This window comes from Amaranthus tricolor, chromosome 8, assembly GCF_026212465.1.
Source record: "Amaranthus tricolor cultivar Red isolate AtriRed21 chromosome 8, ASM2621246v1, whole genome shotgun sequence".
Classification (NCBI taxonomy): domain Eukaryota; kingdom Viridiplantae; phylum Streptophyta; class Magnoliopsida; order Caryophyllales; family Amaranthaceae; genus Amaranthus; species Amaranthus tricolor.
In genome coordinates, this window is record NC_080054.1 from 20,004,718 (window position 1) to 20,024,273 (window position 19,556).

General features: G+C 30.0%; 1 protein-coding gene across 1 annotated transcript; it reads right to left on the reverse strand.

The window, feature by feature from the left end:
• Positions 1-3,622: 3,622 nt before the first annotated feature.
• On the reverse strand, positions 3,623-10,078 carry LOC130820242 (AP2-like ethylene-responsive transcription factor AIL6). Its single transcript, XM_057685538.1, has 8 exons — positions 9,588-10,078; positions 8,426-9,032; positions 8,248-8,330; positions 5,408-5,416; positions 5,214-5,302; positions 4,754-4,827; positions 4,541-4,668; positions 3,623-4,448 (listed from the first exon to the last, which is right to left on the reverse strand). The coding sequence occupies exons 1-8, from the start codon at positions 9,730-9,732 to the stop codon at positions 3,961-3,963; spliced, it is 1,623 nt and encodes a 540-aa protein (XP_057541521.1). The 5' UTR covers positions 9,733-10,078; the 3' UTR covers positions 3,623-3,960.
• Between the last annotated feature and the right edge of the window lie 9,478 nt (positions 10,079-19,556).

Consider the following 19,556-nt stretch of genomic DNA (forward strand, 5'->3'; position numbering starts at 1 on the left):
CGGCGGTATCGGCCATTCGGCGCCCAATGACAAAAGTATGCTCATACTTCCCATACGGTGATCCCGTCGGATCTCACTTAGGGGACTATTAAATCAACCGGACATGATCCAGTTGAGTCACGCCAGCTAATCATAATCTAATACTTTATCAAATGGGAGTAACTCTTGCTTTCGACTATTAATGAGCGCCCTGGGATAGCAGCACGCCAAAACCCACTGAGCCACTCAACAAAATATGAAATTCACCTATAAAGGAGTCTTTCTAACCCCAAGTAAGGCATAATCCAATTCTTAAATAAATAAGGGGGTGGTCCCCCCCTACTAACACTCATTCTCTATAACTATTCTAAGAGCAAGGATTTCATAGTCGATAGCTTTTCGTATAAAGTGTATTCACTAGTACGTCATAGTTTTGATACAATGTATATTATCACAATAAAAAATAATGTCTTAAAGAAAATTGTATATAAGGTTTCGTTACTGCGTGTACGTACCTGTAAGCGTCACCGCACGATCAAAAGAGCCACAATAATCAGACAGAGCGAGGTTTTACATCCCTCTTATGAACCGGGCACCTATACAAGTTTTTAGTAGAACTAATAAGCCCACTTATCTACCTTTTTATACCAACTAAATTTCAATGTGATAACTATTTATTCATTCAAGATAAGCTTTCAATTTCACGTGCTTTACATTACTCAACTTAGCTTACTCATTGATCACGAATTCACGACATCAACTAAACTTAACAACCAAACCAACTTTTTCAATGATTTTGATAACGACTAGCACCCAAGAGATCCCTTTTTTATTTTACAATCTTTGGAGCTATAGAAATACTTATTACAAAGAAAATGAACTAATAATAGCCAATCTCGTTTAATGCATAACCTAACATTTATAATCATGATGACAATTAATCGAAATGTTGTGTCATAATGCCATTCACTACATTTCTCATAGTTAATTACCATCATGAGTAAGGGTTAGCGCTAAGTATGTTCAAAGGAACTCACGCGGCTGTTGGTGGTGGAAGGGAGACCCGGGTTCCCTGCTGTGGTGCAGCTCATGGTCAGTAAGTGGGCTGGTGCTACTGGCGGTTTAACGTGGGAGAAGGAAGGAGAAATGGCGGTGGCTGCTGGGCTCCGCGAGTAGCCGTTTGGGGCAGCAGTTGGCACCACACACAAGGGGAAGAGGGAGAAGAGAGGGAAAGAGGGAAGGAGGGAGAAGAGTGGCGTGATTTTCTTTGTGAGTGAGGGAAGGAGTACTCACAACCCTAACCCATCCTTTTATTTTATTTATTTACTTATTTATTTATTTATTTACCTAGGTTCATCTTCTTGCGAGGCCTAACTAAGAAACTCACCTTCGTGTGCTCACACATTTTAATAAAATAATGATTTTGATTCGAACCTCTTTATTTAGAAATCGTAATTGTATTTTTTTAATATAAATATATGTTAATATTTAAATTCGTATATAAAAGGAATTTATTAAAACTACTTCTAAATTAATTTAACATAATTATAAAATCCCCAAAAGTTATTAAAATATTAATTAATGACGTCAGAAAATCTGGGGATGTTACATACATTGTTCATAAGTATCATTTGTTTACGAATATGTTTATAATATTATTGATTATATGTTAAATATAAGAAAATTAGAAGGACATTGAATCAAGAAATAAGAGAAGGTTATGCTTGAGATAAAAAAAAAGGGGGGGAATTGGCGGTGTAAGTAAATAAGACATAGGAATTAGTTATTAAAGTTTAAATAAAAAGTTGTTATTTCATAAAACCAAAGATAGAAATAGCTTATTAGCTAGTCAAGTCAAATCTATAGTTAGTTATTAGGCAGATATATGTTCATATTGAAGATTCCAATTTTATTGAATTCTTTGAGCTTGTTGGCTTGCTGTATTTTAAAAGGGTTAAATTTCTTACTCAAATCTCTAATAGTCACGAGAAAACAATACAAAGGTATGTATTTTCCTTTAGCTGAGATTGATTTGAATATAGGGAGATGCTCTTCCTAATATAGAAAGTTGTTTATTTTCAAACCTTGAAATCATAGAATAGTTATAGAAAAGATACAGATGGTTTAAGGTTTTGAAATGGTTGGGATTACCTGTATGGTGTCTCAAGGAATTGGAATCTCGTCGGGATTATCTCGACACTACCTAATAGTTGGGGGGTACGTTGATCATACCTCAAACTTAGATCTTCTGCTACGGTTTGGCCGTTTGTGGGGTGTGCACATTAGGAATCTTTGTCTAATAGTTATCCAGAGGGCCTGGCTAGTCCAATGGAAAAGAAATGTTTGTTCCATTCCATAGATTTATAATTATAGAATTTGAAAGGAAATGTTTTAGTAAAGAAAATGAAAACGTATTTGATTTATAAAAACAGAAAAAGAACAAAAATGATTTTTATAAGGTATTGATAAAGTAGTATGTTTGCAAAAGAAAATAATTTGTAGGATATAACTAATATATATCCTACTAGATGTGTAGTAGGATTATAGCGTGGAATCTAGCACAACCTGTTTGACTGCAGGTAAAGGAAGGTTAGAATCAAAGCAGAGAGTAACGTTACTCATTTTGTGTAAATATAGTAATAATGTTTCCTTTTGCCAAATTTTTATGTACTAAAATCAAGCTATATAAATGTGTACTCAGCATAAGCTGACTATGTGGTTTTATTCTTTGAACCTGTCCTGGTGGGGGGACAGATTTATAGAATATTGAGATTAACGAAGTCAATGGAAGCTGAAAGCGTAAAGATTAGTAATCAACAAAGTAACAACCAATCATAAAAAGATGTAAGTAAAAAAAAATTTTAATCTAAAATTATTTTAGCACTTATTTTGGATTTTTGGAGGAAACATTCCACCCTACGAGGTGATGAGTTTTGAAATATTTGGCGTTTGTGCCACTAACTGGTTCTTGATTTAAATTATTATTTTATCTTGCAGGGTGATATTTTTAAAGTCAAAAGAAAACTTTTGGTTTATTCGCTTTACAAACGGAACTTTACTGGATTTTCTGCAGAAATTTATATATTATAAATCATTTCAAATGCTTCTCATAATGTAATTTCTTTAAATCTTTCAAAGGTTGTAAACTATGATATTTAAATTATTTGAAATATGTTTAGTGGATAATATAGACTGTTGAGCAATTGATTATATTATCAACGTAATAGCCCGATATAAGTATGAGACTTCCGCTTTAGTTTAAATTAATCTTATTAAATCAGCTAGTTAGTTTTGGATTGTTACGGCTGGTGCCTTGACATTGTATCGGAACTAACGTGATAGAAGATCGCGAGTTCGAATCAAAACCACCCCTTATTAAAGTATAATATTTAACATCATGCTTAAGAATTACATGTGTTACATTTACACTTCTAGCCCAAATGGTTCTCATGTGAAGGGTGTGTTAGAATTTATGACATATTTTGAAACCTTAATCATCAACTTAAGTTTTTAGTTGAGTTAATTCCTTAACACCATCTGCTAATCCTAGATATGTTTTATACTATTATGCCAAAGAAGGTAATGCCGTAATGGTAGAAAAATAAGCCAACATGAAAGTAACAAAAATAACTTTTTGATTTTCTATTTCTTTTGCCGGTGAGACATTTTTGCAAAATACCAAGCACACCAATCTGATAATTCAGCTATTGAAATTAAGCTGCTATACATATACAAAATTTCCAGTATTAGCCTCTAATTTTCTACCAACTTTTAAATTAAACCCCAGATCTCTCTCTACTATAATCAGCCTTTGTCATAAGGTTAATCACACTACACTATGAGGCTTAATGCCAAATGGGTCAGATCAAAATATAATGTCTTGGGTCAGCTTCAGGGAAAAAAACATGTTTGTATGAGACTTCTCTGCATCCAAAATTAGATTTCCGTTAAGTTTCGACGTCCACAATGTTGGCTACCTTGTTAATACGATTGATGAGGCCATATGTAAAACTCCGCAGGCGTCGGTGGCATCAGCAACATAGTGGGAGATGCCACGGAAGATACCCCTGACCCATATGAGTCCGACGCAACTGCTTGGGCCCCACCGTTGGAATGTAGGTGTTGGAAAAGATTATGGTGAAACATGGCGGTCGTTGTGTCGTATGGCATTGTACAGGCAATGGTAGGGACTGATGACCGATTCTGAACGGCAGCGAAGTTAATCGTGCTGCTCATGCCACCACAACTTCCATTGCTCGACTGTGACTGTTGGTCAAGGCTAAGTGTTGGCTTCTGATCGGCTGCTTCAGTAGCAAGCTTCAATCGTTTGGCTGCCCCACCGACAGGAAGGTTGCTGTTAAGGATGGCCTGGACATCATACCGTTTCATCTCAAAGTTGGTCACAGCATTCACCCCCCGGAACTTGATGGCTGCTATGTCGTAAGCCTCAGCGGCTTCCTCTTCTGTGGCTGTTATGTACAAGGTTAATTGGTAACGGTATTAGATAAAATTTCAAGTCAAATGAGATAGTCCGGATGCTGATTAGAGTACAATCACATACCAAATGTTCCGAGATACAAGTCTTTGTTGCCAACAACACGGCCTATTCTTGCTTGCCACCGCCCTTGCTGATGATGCCTTGTGACACCCCGATAGATAGAAGCGCCCCGTGAGAAGCCACTACTTTTCCTGAGAGAATTACACCCATGGAATCATTTAGAAAGGAAATAAAAAAGCTAGTCATCCTAAAATCATAGAATGTAAGAAGCCAAACCTTCGAAGTGAGGCGATGAACTCTTGCTTGGTTACATGTTTCATTTCCTCTAATTCATTTGAGTAGTTCGAAATCTGCACAGACAAAATAATACACCCGCAATTAGCAAATTTGAGAAGTTAAAATTGCATTCTAGGAATAGTCTCTAGTGTAACCTAGAAAAACATTACTACCTTTGTCCTTCTTAATTTGCACCACTTTCTATATTAGATTGCCCCACTTGTTTTGCACCCTTTTCTAATTTGGTAATGGTTCCATTCTGTTTATTTCATTCTCATCCACAGACTTATTATCTATCTTCATCTTAACTAGTCACTTCTATCAGCTATTTGATTTTCGTCTTATATTCCAGCTTAATTTCCCTTTTAACTAAATTTTACCCAAAATTTTTATTTGGTATATTTTGAAGGAACCGAGAGAGTATTTAAAGTCAAAAATTCAAAAAGGATCAGAAAGTTACCGGGAAGTTTGTGGTGGCAGTGGGGCCCCAGTATTTTAGAGCTGCCAAGTCATAAGACCTAGCTGCCTTTTCTTCTTTGTCATACCCACCTGCATCATGATGCACAATATATTTATCATTTTGCTCAAGTAAATTAACTTATTTCATCTAATACTCTAGAATTCACTAAAAACAGGGTTGAAAACGATACTCACCCAAATAAACTGCAAATACATAGCAAGCCGACCATCAAGAGTTCCGCCAATATGTCAAAGAAAACATAAAGAAAATATTAACAACAGAACAACCATAGGAAACTACATATTATATCTTGACATAATCAGAGCATATAAAATATGCAAAGTTGATACATCATTAATATACTAGACTGAAAAACATATATACCTAGATAATAATAATACCAATGTAAATACGGAATTTGCATCCCGCTCATAAAAGTAAAAACAATTAGTTGATCATATTGCCTTTTCTATTTTGTTAGGATGTAACGGGATTTAACTAAAAATTCGTGGCACATTATACAAATATGTGTTTTGGTGTGTCAAAAAACGTAAGATCGAGTTCTAAAAACAAGGACATTGGCACAATTTACTCAAGACCCACAACCTACAAATAATAATGCAGTAAGCAAGAATGTAACATGTATGTAGTGTATGAAGTATTATCAACAGAAAAGCTATGTCCTGATTTGAGGACTAGTGTTTTCAGGGGGCAGGAAATGAAGGAAAATTGGTGGCTTAGTCAAAAATACAACTTGGACTATGTAGTACCTAAGAGAAAGACCTAAAAAAAAGTCGGGGAAAAGAGTAAAGTGTAGAGAATAGAAGAAAGGGTAAATCTCCAGAATTTGGTCTGAGAAAGTGAATAATATACAGCCTATAATTAGGCCATTTTTTTTTTAATTGGATCACCAAGAAAGAATTTGAAACTTCAATTTCCAACTTAATCTGAATTCATTTTAGGATAATATCAGCATAACTTGTATTGCTAACCATGACGATTAGGGGTCCGAGAAGGTTATCTCTTGAACCTTAAATTGATTATCTACAATCATAAAGTAATCGGCTAAAAAAATAAGCTAATTATATGGATTTGTTTCGTGGTGAGACGGTTTCATACAAGATAAGTTGCAAACAAAAAGGAAAGAAAGTATTATAGTCAAAATAAAAAGTGAGATAAAATAATTGTCAATAATCAAAATGGCGGCAAATTTCTGGATTGTGATAGCAAGTGTACAGTAAAGTGAAAGAGTGACTCAGGTTTTTGTAGGAAAGTGTAGCAGCTGCAGCAACAGTACTACTACGATCTACAGTAACTCTACTATTTCTACATACAGTACTCTACTAGACTACTGCATACACCTATCACTTAAAACTTGCATCAAATCAATCCTACATTTTTTGTTTTGAGTAGATGGTAGTTCGAGGGAAAAATATAACCGTGGCGACAATCGAAAGTAATATTTCTCTCTTCCAGGCAAATTCAGTATTCAATCAATCATATATATTTTGTACTTTTTCCGTTCTAAAATACTCACAATATTAAAATTATTGACACTATCCTTTATTCAAGCTTACTTTACATAATGCAATTAATATATAATAAAAAATATAGTCAACTGAGATTTTATTTGAATCGTCTTATTGCATACTTTTAAAATACTATTAACTTTGTATAATTTTTAATAAATATATTTTAATATATAAATAATCAAATAATACTCCCTCCAAATCAATTTAGTTGTCCCATTTCCTTATTTGGCAAAGTCTTTTTAGTTATCCCATTTCTATTTTTGTCAATCTTTTTTTTACCTAAATATCCTTAGTTCACACAAGTAATTACGAATATACCCCATATACTACTTACCTTTCACTACTTACCCTTTTTAATGGACCTCACACCATCCTTAATAACCGTGTCCAAGCAAATGAGACATCTAAATTGGTTCGGAGGGAGTACAATATAAAATTAAATGTAACAAATATAGTGAAACAGAGAAACAAAAACAATTTTATGTAGTAAAAGGTAGAAAGCTTTAGTAGATTTGAATCTTTGACGGATTTTGATCATTTAGAATTAGATTTAGACACCATCTTGTTAGTCCTAGATACTAGTATTATACTATTATTACATACTGCTACGGTGGTTTCATATGTTTAGGAGATATTTAACTGATAGTTTTTGTTACATTCGAAAACCATTAACCAAATCAAACTTAAATCACAACCATTAAAAATGTTTGTAATCATAAAAAAAATCGTAAATAAATGGTAAGAAATCTTATCAATAAACTTATTTTCTTTTAAGTCACTAATGCGAGAATGAGTTCAATGATATGCGCATATAACTTCTATTAAGAATAAACACTTTTTTTAAGGAATAATACTCCATACTCCCTCCAATTCACTATTAATGTCTCATTTGCTTTATATATTCTATCAAGTACACTTATTCAATCCTTAATATATCTAATTGTACATAATTAAAAATTATGAAAAGTTGATATAAATAATCTTTGCATTGAGACGAATCAAACAAGATTACATTTGACTATGTTTTAACTTCTAAATTAATAATAAAATACAAATTAAGACTATGAGATGAATAGTGTCCAAAAAACAAATAGGACATTACTAGTGAATTGAAGAGAGTAATAAACACAGCGATTTTTGACACTATTCATTGTTGAAGCTTAATTGCATACTTTTATAATATTAAGTTTTTATAATTTTTAAATGTATATATTTCAATATATAAATGATCAAATAATACATCAAATTACGTAAAACGTCAAATATAGCAAATACAGTGAAACGGAGAAAACAGCCATTTTATTTTCATCAAATATCTTTGACAACTTCACTATTTTTAATTCTTAGCATACCTATAAAAAATAAAAAATACTCCCAAAAATTAAAAAAAGATCAACACTTTATTAAATTGATTACTTGCAACTTGAAAGCCATTAATAATGCTTAAAATAAAAACAAGATAATTATAATAAAAACAAATTAATTAGTGTAGATTAATTTACCTTGACGCCCTTTTCTAGCTTGTCCTTCTCTTCTACAGCTGTTATCCCATAGATGTGCTTCATATCTACCAGTCCATCTATGCCTACATTCACATTTTTAAATTTTTAAAAATTTAAATAAAATAAAACCCATTAATATTTTAGCATTCTGAATGAATTTGATTTAAATACTACTTACCTAGTTACACCTCTGTAAATCGAAGTTCTTTGACCAAAAGTATCAGAAATTTTCTTGACACATTTTTCAGAATCACCCCCAGCAGCAACCACAGATTTTTCGACACTTTGCGGAACAACTGAAAGTGACAAACTCCCACCATTGTTACTATCATTTACAGTAGCATAACTCGGAACTAACTCGGTCTGTGTCGAATCAATAGAATGACCAACAAACTCAGCCCCATTTGCACCACCACCCAACTGAGTTGCAGTTGAGTCATCCACCTCAGAGCCCGAGTTAGCAGATAAATCTGCTTGAAACCCATTATTAGTGAGGGTCATAGCTTTAAGATCCTGGTATTGATCAGTATTATGGCTAGTAAAGTAATTGGGGACCGAGTTTTGATGTGTATTTGACTCATAGAGATGAGTTAACTGGGATGACGAGTCCTGAGTTGTCGTCTCGGTTTGACTGTTATACGACGTCGTATGCAGATGATCACCGCCAAAGAAATCTTCTAGTTTTGGCACTGTTGACGTTGTTTGAAGCGGGTTGTTATTATCTATTTGCTGGTCCACCAAATAATCGGTGTACATTCCCATATTAGCCTTCTGATTTCCCCAATCTGTCACACCAAAATACAAATTCTTGATAAAGCTCAAATTTATTAGAGTACATAATATATAATATATTTTAAAGTCTCAATCATAAACTTAAATTGGACACCGTTTATGCGCATCTACACTTTTATATCTCAATCACTTCTCGTCTCATTTAAGTTGGAATATACAGCTTTTATATGCATCCACACTTCATTTAAATTGGACACCGTTTATGCGCATCTACACTTTAACCCAAAAGACTGAGGCAATATTAAAGTATATATTGAGGTCTCAACCATTAATTTAAGTTGTTTGTTAAATTTATTAAATTAAACTGTGCTTATTATAAATGTCAGCACATTAACCAAGAGTCACGATACGCACACACTTCATAAGTCAAAGAGATATATATTAACCAAAACCATATATGGCTATTGAAAAAAAGGACTTAAATAACTTACAAAGTGTGCATACCATGTTCAATTTATAGATGTAAAACAAATCATTCCAACAGAATTAATTCTTGACAAAATTAAATTCAAAAAACAATATCTAATAAAAGTGAATGAAGAGCTTACCAGGGGTATAAAAAGAGTCAAGATAGTAATTGTGAGAAGGGTTAGTAATGGGATGGGAAGGAAGAATCTGGGGAGTGTGATAGATTTCCATAGGAGATAATGAAAATGAAAGCCAGTTATTTGTTGCATCTGCTGCTGGTGCCATTTTTAAACAGTACGAAATTAAGTTTGAATATTATAACAAATTGAAATACAAAAATGGTGAAAAAATGATGAGATTACAGAATGAGATAAATCAATGCATGCAAATTAAATGCATGATTGAGTGATAATGTGAATAAGAAAAAAGGAAGATGAAAGATTATAAAGGGGTGAAATGGCGGTGTTTGGTGCGAACAGGTGTAAAACCAGAGACACGGATGCACACACTCATACGTATTAGAGACTACAGAGTACAGACGAGAGAATTGAAGGAAATAATGAGAATGAGAGATTGGAAAGCATTGTAAGAATTTTGGGAGGTTATTTTATGGGTTTATAACTGGGATTTTCGTTGCTTACTGTGCGGGATATGGAAAGGTGTTTGTCGGATTGCCCATTTATAATTTTATATTGACTGGCTTTTGAATTTAATCATCACAATTAAATAAATCAACTATTATATATTGTTGTATGAGATGTATTCATATAAATTAAATTGAGAGATGGTCACTTATAAAAGTAACGGTTTAAGTATTGATTAATTTATAATTATAAAATTTATTTTTTTTATTAAAAATATTAAAATACAAATGAATTATCTATAATAGACAAATGGTTTTTAATATATATTTTGTTTTGACTCTAATTATTGTTTTATAATTATTATAAGATAGACTGAAATGAGAAAAGGAAAATGAAAAGAAAAAATTGAAAATTGAACTCAAAATGGTACTAAAAAGGTAATTTTTGCTCTAACTTAGACAAGATTTGATTATCGACTTAAATCGGATATTATTTTCTCCAACTTAAGTCAAAACTTTCATGTTTGGTTACCAATAAGTTTAAATTAGTTTGTTTGACTAGACAGGTTCAAATGATTTTTTTGTTGTTGTTAAGTCACTAGATAAATTGATTATTAATATAGATTTTTGATATACCTAAGTTATTGAATATTTTTTATGAATGTGCCAATAAAAAAAATCAAAAATCAAAAAAACTAATTATAACATTTTAATTTTGGCTTAAATTAGTTTTTAGCTAATTTGAATATATTTTTGTTCAAAATTGATCAACTAATAATTAAAAGTGTAAAATTAACTAACAAATTAACTCTCTCTAATTTACTATTATTGTTCTCAATATTTTGATATCATTTATTGACCAGACTTAATTTGTATTTTATGAAGTGTAATTAATATATAAGTTAAAATATGGTTAAGTGAGACTTTTTTTAAAAAATTTTATAGTCAAGTGAAATTCTGTTTAATTTGTCTTAATATAAATTATGTTAATGATATTTTTTATAATTTATAATTATTCATAATTTAAGATGCTTGGGATTTAATATATTTCTTGACAAACAAATAAAAATCATATAGGACAATAATAATAAATACGTTGGAGAAAAAAAAAATATATTATGAGACAAGATCTAATGGATGGAGAGGTGGGAATTGACCAATTGGGTTATGAAAGAAGGGTTCCTTTTAGCCGGTGAGGGTGAGGGAGGCAGGAAGTTTGTCTGAAACAAACAAGTTCCCGGAAGGTACGGAGTCCAGACCCGGGCGTTGATCGTAGACTTTGTTTTCTTTTTGTTGCTCTATTCCTTAGTGGAGTTTGTTTAGAGAAGCTTAGAGATGTACATAATACATATGATATGATCTCAAATTTATTAGTTTTTGTAATTGGATTTAATTTCATCTGACTTTAAAAATGTTGTATAATTATGTATAAAACAATATAAACATCAAATCTCATTTTAAATCGATTCGACACATTTAATTTAAAATCAATCAATTGATACTAGAAAATTATTTATTTGTTTAGAGATCGAATAAAAATTTAGAAAAGAAACCGGAGTTGAAATTTGAAAGGCTAACTTCCTAAATTTAGGTTCAAAATTGAAGGTTATACAAATAATATGAGTTGCCATATATAAAAGGCTAACTTCCTAAATTGAAGGTTCAAAATCTCTCATATTTCTAACATTCTAATATTTAACTCATTTTACCATACTCATTAGTTTTTGTGCTAAAATCAAATAGTGAAATACTACTAGATCGTAAGTACTCTTAGCTAGAATTAGTCGCTTTTGATCTTGATCTTAATAAAATATTACTATCAAAATTTTAAAGTCGTTAGCAATGCATGTTTATCCATGCGTATCATACCATGATCTTCAACAACCACAAGATGATAAGATGACAAAATAGTCATCTCCTTGGTGCCAATTAGTCAATGTAAGAATATTTGTATGCTTGCTATTTAAGGATCCATGCGTATTATACTTGATTTTCTGTTTTCCGGTTTCAAACTCTGTTCATTTATAGCTGTTCAAAAGTGATCCGACCCAAAAATCTGAACCGAAACTGAAAGTAAATTGATTCGAAAATGTGTTTCATTTTTAGGTTTTTCAAAACCGATATTACCTGATCCAAAGTTATATCTGAACCAGTTGACAACTGAAAATGGAAAAACTGAACCCGAGCTATAATTAATATTTCTAATCGGCACATAACCTTTAGTCGAGATTACCTATATCTAATAATGACCGACCCGGATCATGCTCGAAACCGAACTAGATCCGGCTAAAACCGACTTAACCCGAACGAAGTTTAGATCGAACTGCTGTAAACCTGAACCAATTTTTAACATAGAAGTATGATCGACTCATATTCAATCATCTTATTAGTTATTCTAATAAAGTGAGAAATATTTTAATAAAATAAATTTTATAAATACATAGTTTCATATATTTAGAGTTAATAATCAAGGGTCAATATTTATTTAACTACTTTTAATCGAATTAGATGAAAATTGATAGAACTTTATAATTTTAATTTCCGGTCAAACAAGTAAAAGTAACAATGTAATAATCACAAATTGATTTACATTTTCACTATTTTGCTTTAAGGAAAGGGAACCTTATCATCAATTAAAAATGACTAACAACTTAATCTGATACTGACTCGATCGTTATTAATTAGTAATTTGTAAGTTGTAGCCAAATTTTATTTGAAAAATACCTGAACCCGATCTTTATCTGGCAAAATCGAATTAATTATTAACCGATGACAACCCGAGACCTATTGAAACTCGACACGAACTTCAACCGACACCGAACTGATGCTAACCCGATAGCTCGAATAACCGATCTTCAACCGAACCGCGACTAACTGACCCGACCCGAGTGTGACCCGTCGTAACACGCATCCGAAATATAACTGATTTGAAATACAACCGAACCAAATAACACCCGTCCGAAACCAACCTGATCACCCGAATGAACACCTCTAGCTCTTATGAACAATGTGAAATAAATAGGACTTTTTTTAAGGAACGACTTATAACGAGCTATATTTCAGCCTTATTATCAATCAATATTATCATAACAAATGAGACAAATTAATAGTAATTAATAAATAATATTATAAAACAAATGAGATGTTTAATCAGAATAAAAGACAATATTAAAGTAAAATCTATATATATAAAGGCAAAACTTCAATAATATGTTACAAAATTCAAAAATAGAGCATCTTGATTATTGACTAGAAAATCAATCAGATACATTCAATTGACAAATTAATGTCTAGTTGTATGAAAAATAACCAAAATATTTAACGCTATAATATAGTGTTATAATATATCAATCTTATCCGTTTACCGTTATAATCTAAGAACTTAAATCACCTCCACGAAACTTAAAATTCTCAAAACAAAATCCTAACACACATAAATAACAATAAATCCTAGATGATAAATTTATCATTAGACTTGTACATAACAAGACTCACATGAACTGCACACAAATCTGGTTAGATTTTTATCATAAAACTAGCTAATTATGGTAACAAGAGGAGTACAGGGTTTATAGACCAATAATCTCTACATAGGAGGTCTTAGTAAATAACAATTATTTGTGAGGTTAACAGATTAGTAAATAACGGTTATTTGTGAAGTTAATAAATCATCCTTATGTAGTAAGATTTAATAGGGTGAGAGTTTTGTTGTTTTAATTTATCTTTTTTTGTTTTATTTATTTATTTTATTATTATTATTATTATTATTATTATTGTCTTTTTGTGGTGATTTATAAATCACGGTGATTTGGTTAGGAATTTAAACTCTATATATGTACATAATCAAAATGATCAATAATCTCTATAACACAGTACATTTGATTGCGTAAAAAATCAAATTTAATAAGTACTTCCTGAGTTTCATATTACTCGCACCAAACCAAGTTTTGCACTATTTATCATTTTATGATAATTTACATATTTCGATTATTATACACAAGAAGAAAACATAATTATGTGGAATTTTATTTTATTTGTGTCGTTGTATATTCTCATAATATCAAATTTTTATTATATGAGATCTTTATAGTCTAGTTTGTGTCTGAAGACTGAATTCACATGATCTCATGACAATTCGCATCAGAAAATGGGATTATAATGATCTGCATTGATTAAGTAACTCTGCACTATTAATTACTGTATTTGTTTTAGGTTAATACTTGTAATTAGTGGCACTACATACCATATCAAACTAAACCTAACTTTTTGCAATAATGAGTGTTTGCATGCATGCATGTCTTTCATAATCTCAAAATTATTAGTGGATAATCACAAGAATCTTTGGTTAAGTAGTAGTTGTGAAGTAGGTTTTGTTGGAACCCAATTATATATGACCTTACACGTGGTGTTAACTCATAAGAAGAATGTGCTTATTTCCTTTTAAGGGAAAGATAATAAATTAGCATTCATAATTCACTCTTTCTAAGGCATCTAAAATTACAATTATTCTACCCAAATTAAAAGACATTATCTATTTCACTATTTGTGTGTGGGTGTCAACCTTAGCTAGAGCCACACCACCATACTAATCTGCTCTCTATTCTTCCAATTTTATATATATTTCTGATTCACAAATTGAAAGAGAGATCACAAGAGAACCATCGTAATTTGTGAGCGTGATTGTAATTCATCTTGTATTCTTTGCGATCATAGTGAAATTGTTTGTTCTCGGTGCCGGTGGACATAGCTATCACGTTGATAGTGAACCACGTTAATTTCTTGTGTCATTTTCTTATTGTTTGCATTGAATTTCTTATTGTTTCATTGTTGTACATCGCCTTTGCTTTCGCTGTCGCACAACATTAAACATATGATGTAATTGAAGTTTTTGCTTTTATGTGTATTATTATGAAGTCGCAATTCGCAAACAATAATATTAATATTCAAGTGATGTGGTTCTCCCACAAAGGATGATTCCCCTGCATTTATGTCATTTGTGATTCATGGAGACTAGAGTAGCCAGCTTCCATTCTGCTACAAGAGTATTGACTTTTGCATTATTTTATCCCCTCTCGAGTTAGTTCACTAAAAATAAATGTTAAAATGACAACGATAAAAAGACGACAACCACTTATTCATCGTCAATAGTGACAGGCAGGCGACGAAAAACATAAGTGAATGTTCACCTATGTTTTTCAGGATGAACAATTTTATCAGCTTACTAGATTGTTCCACAGCTTTAAGAACAATCTCATGTTGGAGCATGTAGAAAGTCACTTTAAGTAGTTGAAATCTTATGATTTGACTTAATGAATGCGATAGATATTGATATTTTGTTGACTTTAATTTGTAAAAAAAAAATAAAAATAAATTGAGGCTTTAAAATCAAAACTTGTAATTTGCAAATTATTTTTTATATATAAATTTATTTGCATTTCTATTTTTATTTCCAATCTAAAATATTAATAGGCCAAATTGAAATTTAGGATGAATTATTCATCATATCATTATTAAATTATATAAACTTTATATTGTAGAAATATTTTATCTATAGCGTAAAAACATAAAGTAAAGAAAATTTTAATGTTAAATTTTTTTGTCAATTCATATATAAAAGTATAATAAAATAGTGTATTATATATGTATAAGAGGCGGGCAGGTGGGTATGGAGTAGATCGGGTGGATATGAGACGGGTTAATACTCTTCTCCTACCTCACTACACATGTAAATTAGACTATTCATAACCTTATCTATACATATACACATACTCATTCACTACCTATATCCGCCCCAAGAATGACAGATGCAATAAAAAAACCCCTAAAATTTTACCAGTTTTTCATGTCTCATTATAAGTAAGTTAATTAGTGTTACCGTTACTAATAACTTCTACCATAAGTAATAATAAAACTTAAAAAATTATGCTTGTTTTATTCCATCATACTTGCTATATTTGACTTTTTACGCAATCTAATATATTTTGATCATTTATATATTGAATTATACACATCTAAAAGTTATAAGAAGTTAATATTATGAAAGTATGCGATTAAACATATTAAAACAAAATCCCAATTAATTATATTTTTCCTTACACATTAGCCATAATATATAAAATAAATTTAAAGGATAAAAAGTGTCTATAACCTTTTATAGCATAAAAAATATATGGTATTAAAAGTGATCAATATATATTTTTTTGGTGGGGTTATGAGCTTTTACGCAACTTGGTCATGTCCCATGTGAAAACTTTAGTGCATGTAAAATTACAATAGATGGATGTACAAGAATACGGCATTCCTCATAGAGAGATGAAAATTTAATAAATGTATTAATAAATTTGAAGTTTAGCAGAAAATGTTGAGTACAAAAAGAATATTGAGGGCAAATCACATGATTATAATCATAGAAAACTAAAATTAGATTGATCAACTTGATATTGACACCTTGCATAGTTGTATTAGGATAATCGTTAGTCATACGCACACATAAGCATGGATATCTAATCTATACCTTTGTCTCATCTTTATTACTTCCTTTGTTCTTTCCTTCTCAAATGGAATACTTGCTATCTTATAATTATGGTTTTTGGTATTATTTATCGTTTAAAATTATTTATATATAGTGTCTAATATATAAGAAAGAATATAGTCAAGTAGGATCTTACTTAAATTGTCTAATAACATATTTTCATAATATTAATTAACTTTTTATAATTTTTAGTTATGCATAATCCAATATATAAATGTACAAAATAAAGAATTATTTTATTGTCGAATGTATCAAATATAATGAAAATAAAAGAAGTATATCAAATCATTTCAAATTTTTGTTGGAGCTTTTAATACTAAATAAGGATGAATGAATGAAACAGAAGAGTATAAATTAGAATGTGGACTGATTTTTCTATTTTTTATTTAATAGCACTACAGTGATTATCAGCCATACAAATTACAATAATCATTAATTTCGTACATAACCCAATTGTTTTATTTTTAATTATTTGAGCTAGAGTGAATTACAACTTGCATAATGACGTAAAATTATTTATTATACAGCTATGATTTAAACACTAATTCAGATAATGTAACTAATCGAAAGACTCACTTTTATTTAAACATTTTTTAATTTTGTTGAATTAAAATATTTTAATGTTTAACTTCTTGTATAAATTTATTTTAGGTTGTATAATAACCTCACTATAAAAATAAAGTAATTTTTTCAAGTTTATTTTATTTAACATTCTAAGTACTAATAATAACCTTAATTTGACACTAATAAGCTATATTTAATAATTTATTCGCAAATTGTTATGAGAGACGGTTTATTTGAGCACATTAAATTTATGGGCTAAATAGCCCAATAAACACAAATTAAAGAGAAAATACGAATGTAGACTTCTTGTTTTGAGGTTATCTCTTTGAGAAACTGTTTCTCACAAGAGTAGCTATAATTTATTTTGATTTTAATAATTGATTTTTTTTAATTTGACTATTTGATTATTTAAATATCATTTGCCATTTTAAAATTACTACAATTTATATTTTTGCTTGTCCTTTTGTTACATATTCTTATAAATTACTATGTCTTCTTATTTATCCTAGTAGTCCTATTTACTTTTAGGTACTTATTGCTCTTAATTTATATTTTAGACTTAATCTATAAGTTATAATATGAAATAGTACAGTGAGATTTTGTTTAATTTGCATAAATGTAACAATATTAATATCAACTTTTTATAATTTTTTATTAAACTATTTTAAGAATAATTAAAGATATTAAAAGTTAAAATATTAATTGGACTACTAAAATGAATAGAAAAGAGTAATGAACGTCTACTTTATTTTTCTATTTGTATCTAATTATCAATACCCTCTATCCTTTCGTGTATTTTGATTGCATATTTTTGTCATATTAGTTATCTTTTTTTCATTATATTCTTCCTGTTCTATTGTGTAGTTATTAGTTTTGAGTATTTTATATACAAAGAGAAAGATTTTAAACATTATATTTTATAGGTTTAAAAAATTGATTATTAATATAAGATCTTGTATGATTTATATACATATATAGAAACTTATAATTAAAGTGCATTTATAAATATTAAAACTCAAATATAATTAAAAATTGCGGAAACAATTAAATATAACCAAAATAGTAAATATAGAAACGAAATTTGGAGTGGTGTAGTGATAATTTGTAATTATCCACAATTTGGGCCACTTTGCTTTAACTTTTGCAAACTTTGAACTTTGACTGAAAGGCACGTGCGTGGCATCTTTTGACTACTCATCTCCCCAAATATCTCGAGTAGATCCCGGTGGACGCACGTGCAACACCTCCCGACAAATTAACACATCCTCCGCCCACTGTCATTTATTATTATTAACGAAAGTTTATTTTTTTTTAAACTTAGGTTAAAATCTAGTCCGATGTATTGCAGCGTAGAACAGAGGGAAAGGGGTAAGGGATTTTAAATGTTCTTATTTTAAATAACACTAATTCTTAAATAAGACGATTTTACAGTGAGATTATTTGGTTTAATATATACTTTTTGTTCTAAAATAATACTTATAAAGTTAAAAATAATTACTTATAATTTTAGGATAATTATTTTTTTTAGTATTAGAGTGATTACTTATAACCTTAAAACGATTACTTACAATTTTAAAATAATTAATTAAAATAAAAGGTTAATTATATGAGTCCGTCTCATAGTTAGATTTCATACAAGACGGGCGGTTTAAATAATTCTTTTGATAATTTCGAAATAATTGAAGGCCGAATCCAATGTTGTTTTGCTGAGATCATGCCGTTATTTCCTTTACTCTTGTTCCCATTTTATTTAAAGCCCTTTTTGTCTCGCTTCTTCCCAAAAATATTGTCTTTTTTTTAAATAGTAAATCCCTTTTACTTAAAATAAGTTTTTAATTAAAATTTAAAAATGGTCTCAACTAATATTAAGTTGATGAAATCGAATAACATTATATTTATAGTTTATGAATTATAAAATGACTTTTAAGACATAAATCAAGTTTTATCTATATTAAATGATGAAAGAAAGTTAAGAAAATAATAATAGAATTAATAATACTAGGTACTTACCCGTATTATACACGTAATTAAAAATTTTGTTTACTTAAAAGTATTTTTTTTAAATGTAAATATTAAAAAATTAACATCTATATCATATTATAAAGTGACAAATAAATATGAGCAACAAAATAATTAAAATAAGCAACATTTTATTTATAATTGACAAAAATTATCTATAATTAAGTGTAATAGTCTCATGCTACTTCTGTATATAGTACTTTATGATAATAGTGAATCATCTATAATCTATCTATTTATCTATAATCTATAATGGGGAAATTTCACATGGTAGCATCGAACTTTTAAGAAACGCGAGTGGTAGCGTTTTTGTAAGATTTTTCCATATAATAGCATCCAGTTTATGCACTATCTAACTGTCGTTCCGTTAAATTCTTGTTAATTTTTGTTTAATTCACCATTTTGACGTTT